The sequence below is a fragment of the Corvus moneduloides genome, chromosome Z (assembly GCF_009650955.1).
Source record: "Corvus moneduloides isolate bCorMon1 chromosome Z, bCorMon1.pri, whole genome shotgun sequence".
NCBI lineage: Eukaryota > Metazoa > Chordata > Aves > Passeriformes > Corvidae > Corvus > Corvus moneduloides.
In genome coordinates this window covers 54,018,073-54,041,180 of record NC_045511.1, presented here as the reverse complement: position 1 = coordinate 54,041,180, position 23,108 = coordinate 54,018,073, and the positions used below count along the sequence as shown (strand labels likewise).

Genomic DNA, 23,108 nt, shown 5'->3' with positions numbered 1-23,108 from the left:
ACGTGGAAGAGCCAAAAATGTCTCAATGGAATAAATCTGAACTAGGTTAGGTTAGTTAGTAAAGAGGTCATTAGGTTATCTAGTTTCCAAGTTCAAATGGTATAAAAGTACTCACTCGTACTGCATGAGGAAAATTATTGTTTATTATTATTAAAATTATGTACCTGTTTAAATATGTACATAATATTAGGCTGAGGTCAAAGCCATAAATTAAAACTTCTACAGTGGAAGACTTTGCTCCTTTAAGGAAAGATGGCTATTTTTGAAATTCTGTTCCACCTAATGAAGCAGATTTGTACTGCACTTCATTTTGGATGATGCAACACTGCAAAGTGCAGCATTTATTATCATTTAAACCATAAGCTGTACAGTTTTCCAAAAGCAGAATCATGCCTCCAAAATGGTACGGGTTTTGGTATCATGCACCTTGGTGGCTGCAGCTGGCTGAGATTTACTTCAAGCTACCTATGTAGCTCAGCTGTGGAGCTAAATTTAGCCCCAGCTGGATAAACTGCCAAGAGAACCTGCAGCAGTACTTATGCTGGTTAACCCAAGCCAATATCCTTATTGTTGAAGGTACAATACTCAATAAAGATGTTGATGTTTAATAATTAAATTGCCTTTACCACCATGACATTGATCAGAAAAGTATAGTATTACCATAGAAGCAGAAAGACAAGACTTGGTGAAATGATTTCAGGGAGTTTCCCAGCAGATTTCCCAGCACGTGAATTAGCATCCCTCCCACAGAAATCCATTACCTATTAACAGAAGAGCCTTAATGCTGCTGGAACCTACACAAACCAAATAGATTTACCACAGCACAGGAAAAGTGCAGGGGAAGAGTATTTTTTAAATAAATACAAAGCCCCCTATACACCAAACAGAGAAACAATTATTAAATTATTAAGTTACTTATGGTGAGGAGGGGCATTCTGACAGAAAAGTTCACACAGGCTCTCATCTGAGGCAGATCATGCGATTACTTCAACTAACCCATTAAAACCACACTCTTTTTTCAAGGCTTTTTCTTCCTACATTTCCTTAAAGCCCCAAGAATACTTCTGGAAGCACACATGCATATATACATGTTCATAACAGAGTTTCTTCCTTCACACACCACATCTTCTCTCATTCAGTTCTACAGCCAAGGTAAATACTTTCACTTATCTTGTAGGCAAAAAAACCTAAGATTAGCATGAGCCAGTGGAATTAAATTTTACAAGTATACTCCCAACACTGTCTGAATGATGTCTGTCTTGAAAGCAAAGCAGGCACAAGTTCTGCCATTCACATTCCGCACAGCAATCTGACTTCCTACTTTGGTCTGGCTGATCAACATCAGCTGTGACCTTCAAATAAGCTCAGAAAGATCTGAGCAAATAGAAACAGGAATTCAGGCAGATAAAAGCAGTCTGAAAATTAAAGAGGAACTTCCAATATGACAAATATCTGTTTATATTACTCAAAAAATGTCCCAGTCTTCAGGGTACCAAATGTCTCATGAAAGTCTAACTACCAGGGGATCATTTGAATCCCTTGATTTTGCTGCTTGTTCTTCTGAAGATATAAAATATCTTTTTAAAATATTTCTTTTTAAAATATTAATGTAAGAATTAAGAAAAAATCTCCTTTAAAGCTTACAGGTTTTCCTTTCTTTAGTTTTTCTATACATTTACCTTAAAAAACAAACAAAAAGAAAATACTTGAAAAGCGTTTTGAGTTCACACTTTCAACAAAGGAAAGTCAATGCCAAGTAGTGATTAGTTACTCATATGAAAACATTATTTGCATAACAAAGTTCTAAACTTCTTTTTTAAATAATAAAAGCATTGCCATGTTGAAATCCTTTGTATTTATCTGTACAAAAATGTGCAAAATAGCTCTCATTTCTTCTAACTTATTTTATGCTTTGACAATATCAGATTTTAGTAATAGCAGTTGTGAGAAGGCACATTTCTGAAAAAGTTTTTTTTTTAAAACAGCTGACTGAAGTTTAGGGTACATACCTTTTTCTTGAGTCTATCGTATCAGATTTCTTAGTCTAAATGTGTTCCAATCTATTCATTTCTAATACCACATACTTATTTTTAGACATTTACCTTCAAGTACTGGAGTCCTTTTTTCTATTTCTTCCAGAAATTTCTTCCAGGATTTAATAATGCATACTACCGAAAGGTATTGCAGAATTTTCAATTTTATCAATTTTCCAGAATTAAATGATAAATTATACTATTTGCTATTAAAACACAGACTCTTCCTGTTTTCCCGTCAATTAAAAACAAGCAGTCTCTCATTTTTCTATAAATTCCTTCATTTATTTCTGGAACCTAGATTCTGAATAGATTACGGTAGACAGAAATCAATCTCCTGTCTTTATGTATGTATCCTACACTGCAAAAAAATCCTGCATTGCTAGATTGGCTGTCTCATTCACTGGTAAAATAAATCCTGCAGATTTCTGCTGCTTGCTCAAGCATGGTATAGGTCAAAGTGAAGCTGTAAGCTTATTTCAATTGGTTTTGCTTTTGGAATTTTTCTTTTTTTTCCACTATCTCCTTCAAATCCTTCAGGACAACCAGCAGGAGCTCTCCTAAAGCTGCACACATAGGCCTCCGTCTCAACATTACCAAGTTTCTATCAATACCACTTTTACCTTCCCTGCTCTTCTTTGCACTTTCTTTTGTCAGAAATCTTGGTCTTGCTTACTGTCAGGATTTCCTCCATAGTTTATTGCTTTTCCTTACTAAATCTTGTCTACTTAAAACTTTCAAAGACAGAAATAACTCTTTGTGTTGCATTAGCACATCAAAAAATGGTGACTCAACCTGTTCCTACTTAAGAAATTTCTGAGTCGAAGCTTCTGGTAGGATTTACCAGAATAAATTGTAAGTATTCATTAAAAAAACAAAGTTCTTTATTCTTATTGGCTTTGTCTTGCTAAATGATAACATGAAAATATTATAGAGAGTTCACTTTGTACTATAAAAAACAACCAAACTCATTAAGGTCAGAAGCAGGTAGCAAGATATCAACTGTAAAAAACATCTTCCAAGAACCACTCCAGCATCTCCCACCCACATACTGTCCATAGTAGTTATGGCACATAGTGGTAGGGTCATTCAGTAATCAATATTACATATACAATTCAACATTACAGACTGTTCTCAACCAAGAATCAAATCTCCTTGAGGTACACATCGTCTTTCCATGACCCTCTGCATTATCCACCAAGTGCACCCACATCTTTGAGCAAAAACAATCCACTGGATGGGAGGCAGAACTAATCAAAACTGTTTTCCCTACATTTCTTATATGTACCATGAGAACTTATCCCCTTCTACAGTAAGTGGAGGTTTTGATTGGGCAGGGCCAGCTGAAGTGGAAGAGCCTCTAGTGTTAACTAACCAGGTGCCCTTCGCTAAATGTAGATCCCAATGTGTGAAGGTCTCACCACCCATTGCTTTCAGTGTGGTTTTTAACTCATTGTCTCATTCAACTTTCCCATAGGGTGCTGCATGACAGGGAATATGATATCCACAATACCGTGCTCTCTGGCTCTGGTGTCTCTGTAAGACATTTTTATATTAGTTTCATTGTCCAGCTCGGTCCTTTCTGTCAGTACAGGACTTGCTCTGCAAGGCCCAAGATGGTGTTCCAGGCAGTGGTCTGAGACACAGGGTACATCTTCAGCCATCCAGTGGCTTGTTACACCATTGTAAGCATTTAACAATTGCCTTGGCAGGTTTGTGGGAGTGCGATGTAATTAATCTGCCAGGCCTCCTTATATTTCAACCATCACCCACCATACCACAGGGGCTTTACCTGCCTGGTCTGCTTGATTGCAGCAAATGTTTCACAGTTATGGATAACCTGGGACACAATGTCCATTGTTAAGTCCACCCCTTGATCACAAGCCCATCTCTGTTTTGTCTCCCTTTCCTGATAACCCAAGGCCCACCATGCAAGAAACAATTCACCCTTATGCTGCCAGTCCAGATGCACCCGAGACACTTTAATCTTGGCAGCCCAATCCACATGTCCATTGTGATTCTCTTCAGTAGCCCGACTCCTGGGTGTGTGTGCACCTACATGATGTACTTTTACAGGCAACTTCTCTTCCTGGCCAATGATGCCTCGCCATAATTCATCAGCCCAGATGGGTTTACCTCTGTGCTGCCAGTTGGTCTTTTTCCATTGGTCCAGCCACTCCCACAGTGCATTTACTATCATCCACAAGTCAGTGCAGAGGTAGAGTACTGGCCATTTCTCTCATTCAGCAATATCTAAAGCCAGCTGGATGGCTTTCAGCTCTGCAACCTGCCTTGATCTACCTTGTCCCTCCATAGCTTCTGTGATTTGCCATGTAGGACTCCATAACGTAGCTTTCCAATTTCAAGGTACTCCTACAATACAGCATATTGCTTTTCATTTTCTGGCAGTTGATTATATGGTGGGGCATCCTCAGCACATATCATCTTTTCCTTCTCCTCTCCTGATAACAAACCAAAATTTTCACCTTTGGGGCAGTTCACAATAATTTCCAAGATCTCTGAGCAATGGTGGTTTCTTGTTTGAGCTCACTGGGTGGTCAGAGCAACCCACTTACTCCATGTAGTATCAGTGGCACGATGTGTGTAAGGGAATTTCCCTTTGAACATCCAGCCCAGCACTGCCAGTCAGGATGCCACGAGGAGCTATGTTTTCGTACAAATCACTTCTGAATCAGCTCAAACCATTTCAGTAAACTGCAAGGATCTCATTTTTAGTTGGGGTTAGCAGGCCGGATCCTTTGTATCCCCAGCTCCAGAAACCCAAGGGTCACTGCTGAGTCTCTGTGGGTAATTTTTACCAGAGGTCCAGGAAGGGCCATTCTCCCTGGCTGCACCGTAGAACGTTTTTACATCTCGTCCTGTGCTAACTGGCCCATAGGCTACTGCATTATCTTCCCCTGTTCCTCCCCCCAGACTGGGTACAACTACTAATGAATTCGCAGAGGTACCACCCCAGGCCCAGGCAGAAGAGCAACACTGAACACACATCCCTAATGACCCTCGCTGCCCTTGACGTTACCATGCCATGCATTATGATATCACGCAGTACGGCAACAAAGCCATCCTGATCCCTCTCCCCATTCTGAAAAAGAGCACCCTGAGGAATACAAACAGAAATGTATGAGTTACCTACCACACCCACATGCATGGACCAAGCAACATTGTAACCAGGGGGCTCAGTACCTAACACAACAAATGCTTATGTCAAAATTGTTTCCAACAGGCTCTGAACAGACTTACTGTTATCTCAACCCTTCGTTTAAACATTAGTTTAAACCCAGCTGGAAGCTAAGCCTTGTGCATCCAGTTAGAGAGGAACAAAAGGCAGAGATAGATTGAGATAACAATTTACTGGAAAACAGCAATCTGATAACAAAACAAACAGAACAGTAACAGTACTAGTAACAACACTATAGGAGAGGGTGACTTACATGGAAAATGCCCACTGAGTTCAACCCGATGTGACTGCACCACAGTCACAGCTGGAGCCGCCCCACCACTGCAGTCACTGCTTGCTCCCCAGAAAAAAGGAACAAAGTGGCAGCAATCCTCCACGTGGTGCCTTATTCTTCCAGCCAAAGCCACGTCTCCTTTCTTTGCAGAAGTGTAAATCCCTTACTCCTGCCCACTGAGATGATATGAATGGTATAGCACAACAACCCAGAGGTGCCTGCAAGGCTCCAAGCTACAACCCCTCATGGGAACTGCGAAAAAATTAACTCTGTCCTTGGCCAAAACTAGGACAACTTGACACATTCTAATCCTGCTAATTCAATATATTACAGGATGTATGATCCTAATTATGAAAAAAAAAATCCCTCTGTGTCAAATTATCCATGTAACAGTACTTATACCCCTCATCTTACAAGCCACTAAAATGATCCTTCAGATCCGTCCAACACAATCCACTCTGTAATTATGTGATTTTATTTGGTCAAAAGATACAAAGAAAAGCAAATCAGCACCATCCAAGCAGAGCACAAAGGAACAAGACTCCTCACCATCCTTGTTAATTATTTGATAACACATAGTCTTCCTCCTCACCAAAAAAGTCACTCATATGAAACATGAGATGCCTTTACTGACAAAAATCCCCAGATCTCACATCTCATTTCTCACACTGAGTCTGAACCTTTCAAAACTAGGTGTTTTGACAGTGGTGGTATATCATGGCTCCTAAGCCTTTAAAGTATGAAACCTTTGGCTTGCTGGCAAGGTATGAATCACTGTTCTGGTTACACAAGAAAGAGTGCCCATATGGGAGTAGACAAACTGTGTATTCCACAGCCATCTACATTATTCCTGATGAATTGTTGATGGTGGATTTTGCAGCAGCTGCTCAGTGCACACCCCACCCACCAGGCTGCAAACTGGGTGTTAAACCCTGAGTGGCAGGGCAGCGTTTCTTTGTCTTCACATATTGACTCAGCTGTGATAACGGCACCCAGCAGCCTAAGGCTGTCATCTCTGCCAATGGGCCATAATCGCTCAACAGCCCCAAAGGGCAGCTGTACCAACCTAGGACATAAAGGACTCCGCAAAATATCCCATGACTCAGAGGATTATATCATTCCACTGTGAAATTCCCCACCCTGGAGAAGGTAGTGAACATTCCTGCCTGAATGCGACCGTACATAACCGGAGTTTTGGGACTGCGAGAACCACCACCACCAATGGGCATCCAGAGGGGGGACCCAGATTTCCACAGGACCACTCTTTCGACAAGACCAAAACCATCATTTCAACAGCACTGCAGCTACTGCTTAATTGGACTACAACCACCACCCCTGATCAACAGGGGCCAGGTTGTACTCTGACTTTGCCAGTTTAAGCCACTGTTTCTGTACTTTCTGCCTTTATTGTGATCTTCCTATTAAATTGTAACTCCGACTTGAAATCTCTCACAAGGTATTTGTGTGGGGTTAATTGCTCCTGCTAGTTTACCTTCAAACCAGCACAATCACCTACCCCATAAGACTTCAACATACAAAAATACAGACGGATCATTTTTGGTGCACTTGCTATGGTTTGTCATCAGTTCACCATTACAGAAATACACTGAATGGAACACAGACTGAACAGAACAAACATCACATTAAAAGACCCTCCATATCGGACTAAAGGTGGTATAATTTGTCATTTTGATAAATTAAGTCTACCATAGATAAAAATTGGAGTAATTCTGCCTTCTTTTACAAGAGAAAATATTTCTTTTTTAAACTTAAAAGCTTCAGGGCTTACATTATAGCTACCCTCTTAAAATTCCCTAGAAGGTAACATTTGTAATACCCAAGATCTAGGATAGATGGCAAGATTAGAGAGGAAAAGGCAAATTGAATCTTCAGATCACTGGAGTACTCAGTCATCTTGCCAAGACAGGCAATTTATTCAAAAAGTAAAAACAATAAAAAACGGATACTTGGATCTATTCATTTATTAGCACATAACCCAAGACAAACCAGTTAACTTAGAACTTCCTATAAAGCTGGGTGCTAAATTACATAGTGGCAGTTTTAAAACTGTTTTTGTCATATTTTTTTAATACACTAGAAAGTAATTCTCTTTGCAAAAATACAGCAACTGATGGTAAGTCTTACTAGTGTGACTAATTCTCTGCATTCAACATTTCAAAAAGAGGGAAGGAACGTTTTTCAGCATTTCTTGGGGGGAAAAAAGGTGTAATGCTATAACCAAGATTAGGTATTTGTATTTTTAAATTTTAAAAGTTCAGCACAGGTCTGTAGGTTATGAAACACACACATGAAGTACACTGAATTAAGAGTTTTGACAGTCACTTGAAATCCAGATAGAACCCCTGAACCTGAAATACTTCACAGCAGAGTCACTTGTACCAAATAAGCATTTTTTTGATCTTTCAGTGCAAGGACTGTTGCAATTCCTATCCTCCAAACATCTGTTATTCTCAATATAATTATTTTACTATGAACAACTTTATATATGAACAGTAAATGCAAAGGGTGAGAAGAAGAAGAAGAAGAAAAAAGGTTTAAATGAGGTTATAGATAAACAATAAGTCAACAGCTGCTATTAGTTCACTTTAAAATATCTAATTATTTCACACTAGGATAAATGCAAACTGGCCAATTCTGAAAAATCATGTAGCTCACTTTGAAAAGTCTGCAGTTCTTTAGTTAATTAAGCAGAGGTCATTCAAGATATAATTAAATACAACTCTATTGTGCCATATTTTGATTTCTATTCCAGTAATATATGTACACTGTATTAAAATACTGTAGATGGACAGTCTGATCAGATACAGACAGAGCACAAGAAACAGATAAATACATCTCAAATGGCTGAAAGATTAACCTTGTATTAGAGATTAATACCATGAAAAAATAGGGCAATGCAGAACATCCCTTGACAAAATCAGATGTCTAATTAAACTCTTGTTATGAGAAACATACAGCCTTAATCAGCTTCAACAGCTTTCTTATAAGAAACAAACTTTAGCAACAGCTTTTTCTCCTAGTGCCTATTTCTGTGTAATTTACTAAGCTCCATGGTCTTCTGATCCAGCCTAAACATTTTTTCATCTACTCATTCCCTGTGTGTCAGTGACCACATCCCTAAAAACAAGCATTCTCCTGATTTCTAAAATATTGCCCTTTTAATTTTCAGAATTATGCTGCTCTCAAATCATGCTCCAAATATCTGTGCAAATTAGTTCTCTCCAACTCTTTCTGTTTTGTACTGGCATTATGTCAGGAAAAGGTAATTAATCCTTGACAGTCAGCAGTTTCCAAAATTTCTCACCGCCTTCATCCTTCTCAGTGAAATTAACTAAAGTAGCAATTAAGATTCTCTTGGGTGACATTATCTGTATAGCTTTTCATTGACATTTCAGCCTTTTGTCTTTTCTTGTTCTTTTTCCTTCATTGGCTAGATCATTCCCTGTGATGTACACCAACTATAAAAAACAAGCCAAATTTTTCCCTTATGTAACTTCACTGACTCAAATGGCTCTAAACCAGTTATAGATTTATTCTGGTATAGGCAGAGAAACATGCATGGTATGCCACTCTGGTTTTCATTGTCTCTGCATCCCACTGCACACTAAATTCAAAATCCCCTCTCTTCAGGCTTCCTCACAGCTCAACTGGTACTCCGTTCTACTCACTACGATTTCCTTTCTCTTTCCCAGCATCTCAGTACAAGGCAATGCTCTTTGTCCTGAAAGTGCAACCTCTCCTCATACACCCCAGCTCACTAAACTCCCCTTTTTTCTGCAGATCCTCCTCTTCTGCCGCACAGTTCACCCTCTTACATCAACTTTATTGACCAATAACTACCCACTATTTGTAAGAGTAGGAGAGACCCTGTATCTGATTGCATCTCCAGTTTCTCACTTCATCTCATCTCTCATCAGTCTGTATTACATATTCTACACCATTGTTTTCCAGTCCCTGCTTATTAATGAAACAAATAGTTCCATGTGTCACAAAATTAATGAAGCTTGGTTTCTTATGGCTAAGAGCCTAGAGGTTGAGCAGCAGCCCTAGCCATCGCCCAGTGCTCTCCCACATCTCCAATTTATTCACATAGCCACTCACAAAATTGGAAACATTGGGGGAAAGAGTTAAGAACCTGTCCACTCTTTCAGTGCAATGGATCAACCCAGACACATTCTAAGAAGTCACAAAATTTGTTGTTATCAGATCATTATCTTGCAGGAAAACACAATGGAGAGAGGTGCCCAAAGAGTTCTCTCTTAGGAAGAAACCCTCTTCCTAAGCCCTCTTCATGTTCACTGTTGATTCAGTATGACACATGCCCAGACCCATGTTCTCCGATTAAGACAGTGAAACGCTTGCAGGGTCTTTATCACTGCAAATCTCAAGAAACAGGGGTATTTCCACCCTCCTGGTTTTTACTAAATTGCTATGACAAAACACAAGTGACGTAAAACTTTTCATGCAAAGCTATGTCTCACACTCAAGAGAAAGGCCATGCTGGCACAGGCACTGTCAGATAAATTCAAGCTCCAGCTGGCACAGAAATGAAAATTAAAAGGGTCAAGTGGAAAAACCCTTGCCTCACTGCCTTGGGCCATGGCACCACATAAAGATGCTGGAAGCATTGTGAAGCATTCCTCCTGGAGTGTTCTTGTCATCTCCTGTTCAGGGGACACCCCAGGAGGCATCCATCACCATCATCTCAGTCCTTCAAGGATGCAGGACACATGTGGCTCTCAGCTACATGACCATGATTGGCTGCCATATGGAAAGTTATGAAAAGCTCGCCCAAGGAAACTTGTCACATAGTCTCTGGAAACTGGAAGAAGGATGATGTATAATTGCATGTGTTCATTTCTTTGTCCTAAAAACACACACTTCAGTTACTGTTTAAAAGAAACCTAAGTTTCCTGCCAATAAATATGTATAATGCCCTTTCCAAATATATTCACAGACAGCTCCAAGAAGTATTCAGTCTTCAGCAAAGAACTGGGTTAGTATTTAGTGCTCAGATCTAATAGGTATTGTTTGCATAAGACTACATACACTTTTAAGTGTGCAGCTCTACTCAAACCAAGATACTAACCCTATTCAATGCAACAGAAGCTGTAAAAACTAGGTCTCTGCTAGACTGTCCATACCCAATGCAATAGTGCTGTACCACATTTTAATGAGTTCAAATTAAATTTAAATCACTTGATTATGCCAAAAAATTGCATTCCAAGATAAAATCTTACATTTTAAGTCTTTCCATCCACTGACATATACTCCTTTTCACCGATTTCAGCCTAAAAGCACAAAAAAATTGACTTATTGTGGGATTTTATTTCTCTCCGCCATCTCCCTTAAAATACGTAGTACATCTTTTTGTGTGCAGATTTTCTAAAAAATTTGACTGTCTTGATCCAAAAGAGGCAGTAGCATCTGTTTGCTCTCTATTTCAATCAAATTTAAAATACATTTTAAAGAAAGTTGCAATTTTATGTTGATTTACTTTTAGGTAATCTAATCTCATTTTTATGATTCTGTTATACAATTATTTTTATCTTTGGACATGTAAGGCTGCAATGAAGGACAATGAAAATCCAGACGCTGCTGGAAGTGTGTGCTGCTCTGTCCAGGTTACAGAGAAAATGGGATGGAGGTTTTAACACTGTTTATTCCATACCAGACACATTATCGCTGGGGGTGCAGTCCCAGCAGGAAAAGCCAAGGAGCAGGCAGGGAAGTGCACCATCTTGTCTGGCTCTCTCTAGGGAGAAGGTATTGGGATCAGCCAGGTGGACCCAGCCCCTCTTCACCACTGTCAGTCCCCTTCCCATTCCTTTAAGCTGTGGCTTTAAGATGTGCTGAAGGACAGCAATGCCGAGTCCGAGACAACTGCTCCAGGGAAAATTAGAAGAAAGGAGAGAGAAAAGTGGCGGCACAGAGCCAAGCTCAGCTGAGCCATTCAGAGCCCAAGCCCCAGCAGAACCGAGTGAGTGGTGGCAGGACCAGAGAAGGCTGTGCAGAACCTAACCATTGGAGCAGTCTGAGGCGGCAGCATGGTGCAAGCTTCTGGGAGGTTTGCTTGCCCTCCTTATTCGTTCTTTACAGACTGGGCCAGGGAGGTGAGACCATTAAGCCACCGGAGCTCTCATGGCCATATTGCCTTTGTCTGGGGACCATACCAGGCACTGTTTTGAGAAGCATTGTTTCTTTTGTTCCCAGTGATAAACGCCCTTTCCTGGGTGGGACACCCTCTTTTTGTATACTTTTCTCGATACAGTACTGCTGTGGTTATTGTGATTTTAATAAATTATTATTTTAACTCATAATCTCTTCTTATTGTCCCTCCATTTTCAGAAGGCACAGGGGGAAAGGGAGTGGCTTTGGAGTTTGGTTCCCTGCAGTTGTTAAAACCAGCACATGCTGTAAGTAAAACTTGGATTTGAAAAATGCAAGTTATTCCAAGTGCATGCTACCAGACATGTAATCCCAAATCCTTAGAGGGGTGTAAATGCCGTAACTGAGGTTAGCCAGGGACTTTACTGCCCTGGGGTGCAGCCCATAAGCATGCAAGACTTGGCTCCTGAAGTACACTGAACTGGAAACTCCAGCTGCTCACAGTGGAAGGTACTTGCTCTGTTAACAGATCACTGAAGAGTACCAGGCATACTTGAAGACAATCAACAATGCTTTATAGTTGGAGTCTTATTTCCCCAACTATCCTATAACTCAATGAAGCTGTTGAATTAAACTAGATTTAATAACCCAAGTGAGATTACACTTCAGAGTTGAGAAAAGCAGTGAATGTGCTTATTATGAAATAGCAGAAAAGCCATTCTGTTTCAGGTCATCCCTCTGAAACAAACTCGATCATCAGCTCTGCAAACTTCACCAACACACAAACAAGCTTTATTTAATATCAAAACCAGCATACTTGGTATGCAAGCACAGCCTAAATTAATACTAGAAACCACTTGGAGGACCCAGTCATAATCCTGCCAATTAAAAACAAGTGTTAGAAACCCTGGGTACCATTTCGATTTGATCTAGCAGTAGTCTTTCCAAATGCTATGACTGTACCTTGTTCTAAACAAGAGTAATGCTCTCACAACTAAAAAACTCTTGACATGTTTTGTAAATAAAGGTTTACAATTCTTTACTAAACACAACAGCAGAACAACACTGAAGAAAGTCCCATATTTTCATATTGTTAAATTCAGCAGTCTTTAAAGCAAAATAATGTCCTGTAGTCTCGAACAATAATACTTAAATACTTAAAATGTGCAATACATTCTTGTGAGCAAGGGTCTTGGGGAGGAAGGGACTCTCTACTGCAGGTAAATGCGCACTCTATAGACACCTGTCACAATAATTCCACCTCAATAAGCAATGATCTAAACCCTTTACAAGTGTTATACAAGGGATAACCACAGTAGTTTCCAGTCAGGCCAGTGATGATAACCAAAGCAACCCCATGGCATAAAGTTAGGTCTACGTCCCATGTTTGTAAAGACAAACTCCTTTGAATTCTGCAGAGGGACATTAATACCACAAACCTCAAGGTACATTTGCAAATCGCTGCAGAACTACTATAACTCTTCATAAGCATCGGTATTGTAGCTCTGACAGCAGCCAAATGCATTTATACAGCCTATTTTGACAACACACAGAGACTGACTTTTACTTCAGCTACTCATTTCTCCCTGGTTATGACATAAGACAATTTATAATAATATAGCATTAGTCAGTAATTCGTGGAAAAAGGTGGATGACTGCTTACAATTATACAAGCTTCAAAAATACTCATGTTTTGCACTTTTCTCGCAGTAAATTTATTCCAAGGTTCAGCAGCCCCTATCAACAGTAGCTTCACCACGTAATTTAAAAACTGACAGATGGAAGAGTTACAGCTTTGTTTACCGCCTTCTCCCAACAACCAGAATGATGGTGTTGTAGACTGAACTGACAGCTGCATGAGACAGTACCCAGTATATAACTGCCAATTAATTACGTACCGTCTATTAAATGTGTACCAGTGGTCGTTTGTGTGTCTTGCAGAAATTAAAATACATAATAATTCAAATTTGGATAACCAAATAAGGAAAAAAGCCAAGGTTACCTGAGGAAAAGCCGCTGCTGCACGTGTTAAGAGCAGACACCAGCAGAGACGGCCCTCACAGACGTGCGAGGCGGCCTCTGGGGAAAGGCTTGAGAGCGAGGGCAGCCTAACTCCCGCCTCCGAGACACCTTTCCTCTGCATGGTTTATGCAATGAAGGTCTCAGGGAGGTCGCTCCTGCACCGGAGCACGGGCACCGCTAGCAGCGGTGCTCCCACGGCTCGGGGCCGCCACACCGCCCGTCACGGCGTGCTGGGGGAGTGCAGGGCTCCGACGCGGGATGCGGGCGGGCCCCGAGCCTTTCCCCGCCTAGGCGCAGGACACTCCTCAAGAGCGAGCGAGCGGGAGGAAGGCTGAGACTCAGCCGTGCCCATCCTTCGCCTCCCCTCTCCTCAGCTCCCTTCCCCAGCGGTCGCCCTCCCTCCCGCCTCTGCTTACCTCAGCTACCTTCCCGCCTCCTCTCCCCTCCCCGGGGATCACCACCCCTCCCGCCCAACCTCCCCACCCTGTACGCAGAGGAGCGCCGCGAGCTGGCACTCACCGCGCCGCTGTCGCCGTCCTCCGTCCGCTGCTCCCGGATCCTGCCGGCGGCGGTCGAGCCCTGCAGCAGTTGCTCCAGGCAGGCGGTGCTGGGCAGCGAGGAGCTCTTCTGGTGGGACAGGTGCGCCCCGGGCCGGCGCCCCTCCCTGCCACCCTCCGGCCCCTGACAGCCTGCGGCAGGCTCCGGGCGGCGGCCAGGCGGCGGCCCCTTGCCCTGGGGCAGCAGGTGCTCCCGCAGGCGGCGCAGGGCGGAGCCGGACTCGCCGGCCGGCTCCAGCGGCTCGGCGGCCGAGCAGCATAGGTTGGGCTGGGAGGACGAAAAGACGCGGTCTAGCACTTGCCGCCGCCGCTTGAAGCCGCTCCACTTTGCGCCGGGCGGGAGGTCCCCCTTGCCGCCGGTCGGCGGCGGCGGGGCGAGGGGCTCCGCAGTGCGGCGTTCGGTTGCTGCCCGCCCGCCGCCGCTCCGGCCCTTGCCCCCCAGCTGCAGGTTCTTCCACAGCCGGGCCTGGAAGGAAACCGCCGGCTCAGGTTCGCTGGGCTTCTCCCCTGTGGTCACCCGGGGCTCCTTGCCCGGCTCCATCCTTCTCCTCCTGCGACGGGGACAGCCGCGCCGGCAGCAGCAGCAGTAGAGCCCGCCGGAGCCTGCCGCCCTCTCTCCGAAGCGGGGCGGGCCGAAGCGGAGCGGCGCCCGCTGCCGGAACGAGCGCAGGGCTCCGCCGCACCGCCCCCCGCTGCGCGTGGCGCGCCCGAGGGAGGATGGAGCTGCGGACGTGATGTTGAAGATAAAGGAAGGACGAAGCTGCCGCCTTGGCCCATCTGGGCAGAAAGTTTGCCACCCTGAGCCCCCCACTCTGGGTGGTCCCTCGGTGGCGGCGGGCGGCGCGAAGCCTGGCAAAAAAGTTACCGGCGAGGTGCAGGGGGCGCGGCGGCTCGCATATAGATACGTGCGGCGATGCTCATGAGGACCTGGCGGGAGGGGGCTTGTCCTGCCCACCAGCCCACCTGTTTCCTGCGTTGGAGACGGCCTCACCGTGCGGGGTGCTGGGAGAGCGCACGCCGCGGAGGCCGCGGGTGGAGGAGCGTGTGCCCTGAGATGCTGCAGTCTCCTTGGGGTCGGGAAACACCCAGATCCTGGGGTGAAGGTGGGAACGTGAAGCGGCTCCTGGCCAGGCAGGGATCATCCCCTACCCGCGGTAACTTTGTGGAGGGAAGGTTCAGTAGGATTTGCTCATGCACGTACAGTGAGCGCTATATATACCGACCTCGTCACCGGCTCTGTCCTTCCGCAGCGGTGGGTACAGACTGCAGAGCCCGGCCCGGCAGGACCCGCCAGCTACGGGGGAAAAAACCCTCAGCTCGTCAGCCATTCTCGTATTTTTTAAATCTAAGAAGAATAAAAGGTTTTTTATCATAGCATGCTGTACTAGTAGCCCCATCGCTATATTTTTGGACGTTCCTTTTTTAATTAAAATCATACCAGCAGCGTGATTTCAGAAGAAATCTTTTACGTTCCACAAAACAAACAAGCAAAAGAAAACTTTATGTCTAGAGAGAGCTATACTTTTATCTAGCGTGCTTTCAGGTTTCATTTCAAAAGACAGTTCTGACAATGAAGGATTTGGCCTCCTATATTCAACTTTCCCAATAAAGTTTGCAACCAGGCATTTGACAGTACAACTTTTGCTGAACCGAATATAAGGAAAATTTAAAGTACTGAGATAAAATGGGTGCTTCCCATCAGGACCTTGGGAATTCAATCTACAATATTTGAGAAAATAGCCAAAATAATGTCTGAACCACTGTAGGTTATTTTTGAGGAGTCCTGCCAACTAAGTGACATTTTAGGGTCAGAAAAAAAAAGCCGAAGATAGTCATAGGAAAAGAAAAAATAAATAAAAAAAATTAAGGTAACAAATTACACATAAGTCAACTGTCTTTGGTCTCTTTAAGTGAATCCAAATAATCAGCTTCTAACTACCTGAAAGCAAAAGCATCAGATAACAAAGCTCAAATGGATCAAGGTCTGGAGGAAGCTTATGTGTCCAAATGTCTCAGTCGACATCTTTAAATCAAAGAAGGAATTTACTAAAATGGAAACCCTTTAAATACTTGTTTTCTTGTAAATAATGAGTTTACTCAAAGAGCGGGAATCAAAAGGATGAAAAAAGAATTTTGTTCTCCAACTACACTAGGGAGAGTGAAAAAGGCTACAAAATATTTCCATATATGTATCTGCCTTGTGTTTGACTCTTTTATTTCCACCTTACACTTAAAATATAAAATAAACAGCTTTTCAGATAAACAGTTTTCTGTTAAAAGTGAGTACTCTTCACAAAACCTATGGATGTAGGAAGACTGCAACAGTGTATTCAGAAGAACTTATTGTACAAAGCATACTGAACTACTCTCATATCTTTAAATGACAGTTATTTTAACTAGTGATCACATTTTCCTATTAAAAAAAAAAAAGACCAGAAATTTGTTTTTTGTATAGACATATTTCCTTCAGCAACTAATCTTGCAAGTACATGGAAGCTTGTAGACTGAGAGGAGTGTACACAAGCCTCAGTGTGCCTTGTGCTGTGTTTTTATTACCCATGCACTGAGTGCTTCCAAATAACATACTGACAAGCCTCCTGATTCTTTTTCCACAAAAGCCAGCTAAAAATTCCCTTATGTTAAAATTGTGTCATTACTAAATCTGTCTAACCTGCCTCCTTCTTTATCCAACCACCAAGCAGATTTCCTTACAAAGAAACGGATCCGAGTATCTTAGCCTGTTTAGCTGCAGAAACACTAATTGTCGTGAGGGCAAAATCTGTCTGGGATGAGGAGACAGCAAATGGCTGTGCTTCAACAGGCAGAGATTCAACAGGGATTACCGTAAAGCTAATTCAGATCAGGTCACTGTAAACAGTTTTACAACACAATGAGTCATTCTGCACATTGGATTACCTGAGCTATATTCATTTGTTGAAGTTGAAACAGAACTTGGCAGAAAGATCACAGCAAAACTTCAATTTGAATTCAAAAATTCAAACAGAAATCTCGACATTTAACAAGAACATGGATTTAACACCTGTAATAGATGAGAACAAGAACATGGATTTAACACCTACGCAGATGAGAACAATACTTCTAAAAGTACAAGTAAACCTTCATTAGCCTTAAAAATAAGGATATCTGAAAATATTTCTTTATACCATATTGCTTCAATATTTTGAAAGCTAAAACAAAACAGAATAACAGCAACAACAAAAAGAATTGTTTGGTATTTCAAACTGAAACCCAAGACATCAAGAATGTCTTTTTTATTTCCAACATATCAACTATGCACGTCAAAAAGGAAGAACATTTTCTGAGGAAGGCACCTATCAGTCTCCTCAGAACTATATTTCATATATATATATATATGTCATTACTCTAAATAGTTTAAATTAATAAAACAAATGTACCACTCAAAGCTAAACACTGCTTTTTTTAAAAAAAATATTTTGTAATACTTTTGCAGCCTATGAACGAAAGCCCAAATTTCTCCAGTACTTTAGATCAAATAAATTTTTTTGGTTTGTTTTTGCTTGTATCTTGAAAAAGAAAGAAGTTACTTTTGTGAAAAACGAGGTTCACTCTCCTGTCAGAATTTAAAGAGTTTAATATAAAGACAATAAGAGACACATAAAATAAAGCAAAGGGATAACGGCCGGGTGCCTTGGCGCTCTGCCAAGAGCACGCCTGATGCTCGAGGTGAGTCTTCTTTATACCATTTTTACTGTCTGTTCTCTATTCATATTAAAACTTTTCCAGGAGCTGTTCTGCATGGCCACTTCTTGGTTCCGCCTTTTTAGAGCATGCGTAGTCTTCTGCCTTGCGGTTTCATTTCTTTTGATTCTTGGGGTTGGGCCCGCTAGGTAAGAGTCGGTGGTAGGGTGGATCTCTTAATTCCCCAGACAGTCAGGGCTGATTGCAGCTTTGGGCCTCTTTGCCCCCCGGGCAGAGCGGTGATAGCGGCTCTCGGACCCTCCTGGCCGCCCGTTCTCCGGGCGGAGTAGCCTTTGGGCCCTTTTGTTCCCTGGACAAAGTGTTGATCAGCAGCTTCTCGGGCCTCATCCTCTGCTCGCTTGGAGGTTATCTTACTTGCTCACACTTGCTAACATTCTTGCTAAAAAGAGAAAAAACTACATCCACACAGCAAAAAGCATTTCTAACATTATATAATATCTACCTTAATACTTTGCGAGAAGCCAATACTATAATACATGTTTATAACACTTTGTTGCTTCTGATATTTAGGTAATTATATCTATGTACCTATATTTAGAAATACAGTTAATTTTTTAGTTAACTTCTCCATTTGAAACACTCTTCCTTCTCCCATCGTTCAGAATACAGCAAAGACGGTAATATTTTGAAACACATACCAGACAGTTATGGAGACATTATTTGTTTGAAGATGGCCTTAGGCTGAGCATGATTATGGTCTTCTCAGCCTGGAACAACATTTTTAACACCATTTGGACATTATTTTGCTTTGTTCTTTCTCAGTGTTTCTTCAGCCTGAATTATTATGGATTTGTGTTTCCTTTTTTTCATATGAGTTATGTTTCAGATGGCAAAGTTCTTAGCTACAACACAGTATTTAAATGCAGCCTCAAATGTTGTTTTTCACTTGTTTGTTACTCCACAATAACAATGGAACATCGGCATCTCACTAATGAATTTCAGGTCTTGGCATGATGAACAGCATCTCATGTGAGTTCTCCCCAACCTGTTGTAAGCAAGTATCATATTATGAAGACAAACATATACTCTTTAACTCTTCTTGTCCATGGTTATTTTTACCTGAAACCTTCTAACTGAGTTTCAGCATGAGAAAAGAAGAACATCAAAGCCAGAATAGCTGACAGCTTTGAAATTTTAAAAGTATTTAAACCCTGTCATATGATTTGAAGCTTCAGGCAAACTGTATTGTAAGTCCTATCTTCACCCACAAGTACACAATAATGAGTACATTTCTTCTTGGATTTTATACAGATAATTATGCTCCTGCCACATATGGCTTCTCTAATGTGATTAAATACAGCATCTCACAAAGCCAATTGCAGCTTAGCTCTGCAAAGTGCTTCATCGCCTTAATGTAGTTTTGAGTATATTTTACCACCTATTGAATTTTTTGGGGTATAAAAATGATAATAGAGATTCAGCCATTAATCTAGGATAGTGCAGGCTTCAAAATGTTCTCCTGAAGCAGGAGAACCTTCTTTATGGGAAAGTACTGTGAAGATGATAAGTTGCACTGTTATGAAAAGTTGATTCAATTTACTGGAGATTGATTCCCCTTCATTTCATGTACATCTTTGTCTCTAATATTTTAACTATATTGCTAGCTTTCTGCTCATGTTCTTTAGCTATTTGTTTAACTGTTGGTTTTGATCCCCAAAATAGTTCTTCTGATGACATTAACAGGAAGGTCTAATGCGGCTCCTGAGAATAGAGGAAAGAAAAAACCAAGTCACAGAGCTCGGCACTGACGTATATAGGCTTATGTGTAGCACTTCAAATCGTGTAGTCAACCCATATACCAGTCTACACGCGACAGTGGGAAATCCAGCAAGACATTCTCACAGCTCGTAAGAAGCAGGCTGCCCCTGTTAGAGAACTATGCATCAAGATCTGGAACTCCTTCTGATGTTAGCAGACATTTTTCACCTTCAGAAAGTGAAAGAATGGGGAGTAATCGCTTTAAACTGAAAGACGGTAGATTTAGATTAGGTATTAGTAAGAAATTCTTCACTGTGAGGGTGGTGAGGCACAGGACCAGGCTGCTTAGAGAAGCTATGGATGCGCCAGCCCTGCAAACATTCAAGGTCAGACTGGAAGAGGCTCTGAGTAACCTGATCTAGTGGGAAGTGTGTCTGCCCATGGCAGGGAGCTGGAACAAGATGACCCTTAAGGTCCTTTCCAACCCAACCATTCTATGAATCTATGATTCAGATTGCACCTCTGAACATACAGCTCTTTTCTTTTTTTTAATGAGTTCTGGCCCAGTGTCTTGGGGTGACCTTATGATGTGTATCCCATATCGCTGCCTATGCCCAGAAATTAATTTTTGTGCCTTTCTATGCCTCTAAACTGAGCCTGAAAGGGGGAAGGAAAAAACTGAGCAAAACTTTCTCAAAGCAGTTTGCAGCTCGTTCAAGGTTACAAAAAGATAGCAGGTTTTTTTTTTTTTCCCTAGCTGGGGCAGGGGAGGGAGGAAGCACCCGGCTTGTTTTTTTTCCAGTCAGTTTTTGGCCAGTTTTTTCTTCTTCTTGTTCTCTGGAGAGAGACTGAGAGTTGGACTTTGGATTTCCTTCTCTGGAATTCCGGATTTTTCCCCTTTTCTACTGGACTGCTTGATTGCTGTAACATCAGAGCACATCGGGAGGACTTTTCACCGGGCACAGAGGGCCTGGCCCCGGCCCAAGCCCCAGCTCCGAGGAGACCAAAGGGAGGACTCGAACACTTTCCCAGGTTTTTTCCTCTACCGCGAAAGATTTTACCATCTAACATTATTTTCCTTCCCATGTGTTTGTTAAATAAATAGTTTTATCTTCTTCACTTTCCTTCGAGGAAAATTTATTTTTTCCCGAACCTGGTGGGGGAGGGGTGGTTGTGCCTTCTCTCAGAGGATATATTTCTAAATTTGCCCAAACTGGAACAAATTTAGTGGCGCCCAACTGTGTGACTCGAAGGAAAGTGAAAAAACTTGTGCTAATTACATTTTGGGTTGAATTTACTTATTCTGTGTTGGAGTAAAGTAGTCACCATGCTGGTTGAGTTCATAATGTCTCTCTGGCTCGATGTACTCATGTCTTTCTGGTCCTTAGGCTTCATTGAGGTACTAGTGCTTTTTTGGTCCCTAGGGTTGTTTACCTATCCACAACTTGCTCCAATCTTGTCCCTGGTATGTAAATTTTACAGAGAAGGGAGACGAACCAGGATTTCTATTTTGCTGTGCTCGGTGATAATGATTTATAAGAAGTTGATAGAGGTACAAGCAGCTGTTCGAGGTGTGTATGATAAGTGGTTTCTCCGTCCTAACCCCAGTCCTAGCTTCAGTAGCCTGTTTTGGGAATTTATTAGTAATTGTACCCAGATTGTTAGAGGAGGAGGAGATGGGGTTTCCCTTCCCTTTAAATTTGATAGGTTATCTTTTGAGAATGTTCAGTATCCCCTTGATGTTAAAGAGACCACCCTCCTGGTATTTAATCTGGTAATCTTCCTCCATGTAATTCATAGCTTGTCTAGAATGAGAGCTCAGATTTCCAGGGTGACTGCTGAGACACCTGTCCCAGAGGTGGAAAATCCTGAGTGGTGTGGGGAATGGGAGGACATCGGCCAAACCCTAAAGAAATTCTCTGACCCGATAGTTTGGGATTTCCCATCTGAACAAATTCAGAAACCAGCTGAGGTGGGAAAATATCTGAAAGAGAAATACAATAACAATTCTAATGAGAACAAGCTCCTTGCAATATGCTGGGCTTTGGCATATGCCTATCGCACACTGCAGCAGGTAAAGGTAGAGAGGCAGGAAGATAAATCAGCAAAGCCTGCAGACACCCCAGTCACTCAGGCTGCAGATAAACCAGACAGCAAGCCCAAACCAGATGGAGAGTCTAAGCCACTGACAGTGGCTCCTGTCACGAGGAAAAAGCACACAACCAAAACTGATCGCCCAGTGAAAGATGATGATGATGCAGGGGAAGGAACCTCAAAACCACCAACGGACTCAGGCACAGAAACCATTACTGAGTCCATGTCCATAAAGGACCTTCACAGCCTAAGAAAGGATTACACCCGACGGTCCGATGAATCCATAATAAGTTGGATGGTCCGTATTTGGGATGCGGCAGGTGATGATGTGATGCTGGACGGTGCTGAAGCGAGGCATTTGGGATCCCTGTCACATGATCCAGTGATCGACCAAGAGATGAAAAGGGAGGCTAACTCTACCAGTCTCTGGAGACGGATTTTGACAGGCGTGGCTGAAAGATATATGTGCGGAGATGATCTCTACATGCAGCAAACCCAGTGGAAGACCACAGAACAAGGGATCCAGCGCCTGAGAGAACTAGGGGTGGTAGAGGTTGTCTTCACAAATGACCCAGGATTGAGAAGTCCAGACCGGGCCAGAGTTATTCCATACATGTGGCGAAAACTCATACATCTTGGGCCACCAGAATATGCTTCTGCTTTAGCAATAATGAAACCGGACTACAGCGCGAATGAGACCGTGCGGGATATGGCAGTGAAGCTCAGAGCATATGCAGACTCTGTGCATGGCCCAACACACGCAAGAATTGCAGCTATGGAAACACGTATGCAGAAAATTGAAGATGAAATGAAGAAGAATCACCAGGAGATTAAAGAGTGCCTTCTCCGCGGACGTTCCCCAGAGAGAAGGTACATCCCACGAAGTGAGCTGTGGAATTTCCTGTGTGACAGTGGGGAAAACATGAGGAAGTGGGGTGGACAACCCACGTCTGCTCTGGCAGCACGAGTGAGTGAATTGAAGGAGCGCAAGTCTCAGAAAGGAGGATCTACCAAAAAGGAAGTAGCTCCAGTTGCCTGTAGCCAAACTGCCAGAAATGATGGAAAAGACGATGGCATGTCCAATTCCCATGAAGGAACCTCTAAGGTGCAGGCCCAGGGAAAGAAGGATAACCAGGCATAGAGGGGCCCTGCCTCTAGCCAGGTAGAGGCCAGGGAAAACCGTGTTTTTTGGACTGTGTGGATTCGTTGGCCTGGTACATCAGAACCACAAAAATATGATGCCTTGGTTGACACTGGTGCGCAGTGTACAATAATTCCATCGCAGCATGTGGGGGTAGAATCTGTTTCTATCTCTGGTGTAACAGGTGGATCACAAAATTTGACCTTGGTGGAAGCTGAGG

The 23,108-nt window shown here is 42.5% G+C and overlaps 1 protein-coding gene across 9 annotated transcripts in view; it reads right to left on the bottom strand.

Moving 5' to 3' along the window:
• Positions 1-14,875, bottom strand: part of MCTP1 (multiple C2 and transmembrane domain containing 1) — a 236,581-nt gene extending 221,706 nt beyond the window's left edge. For 3 of the 9 annotated variants that reach the window (XM_032096447.1, XM_032096449.1, XM_032096450.1), the window contains exon 1: positions 14,177-14,875. In XM_032096447.1, coding sequence (XP_031952338.1) covers positions 14,177-14,755 — 579 coding nt within the window. In that variant the 5' untranslated portion in view covers positions 14,756-14,875. Of the gene's footprint in view, positions 1-13,637; positions 14,018-14,176 lie in introns of those variants that run through there. The other 6 variants (XM_032096446.1, XM_032096445.1, XM_032096444.1 and 3 more) reach the window with 3 other exon arrangements.
• Positions 14,876-23,108: the final 8,233 nt, after the last annotated feature.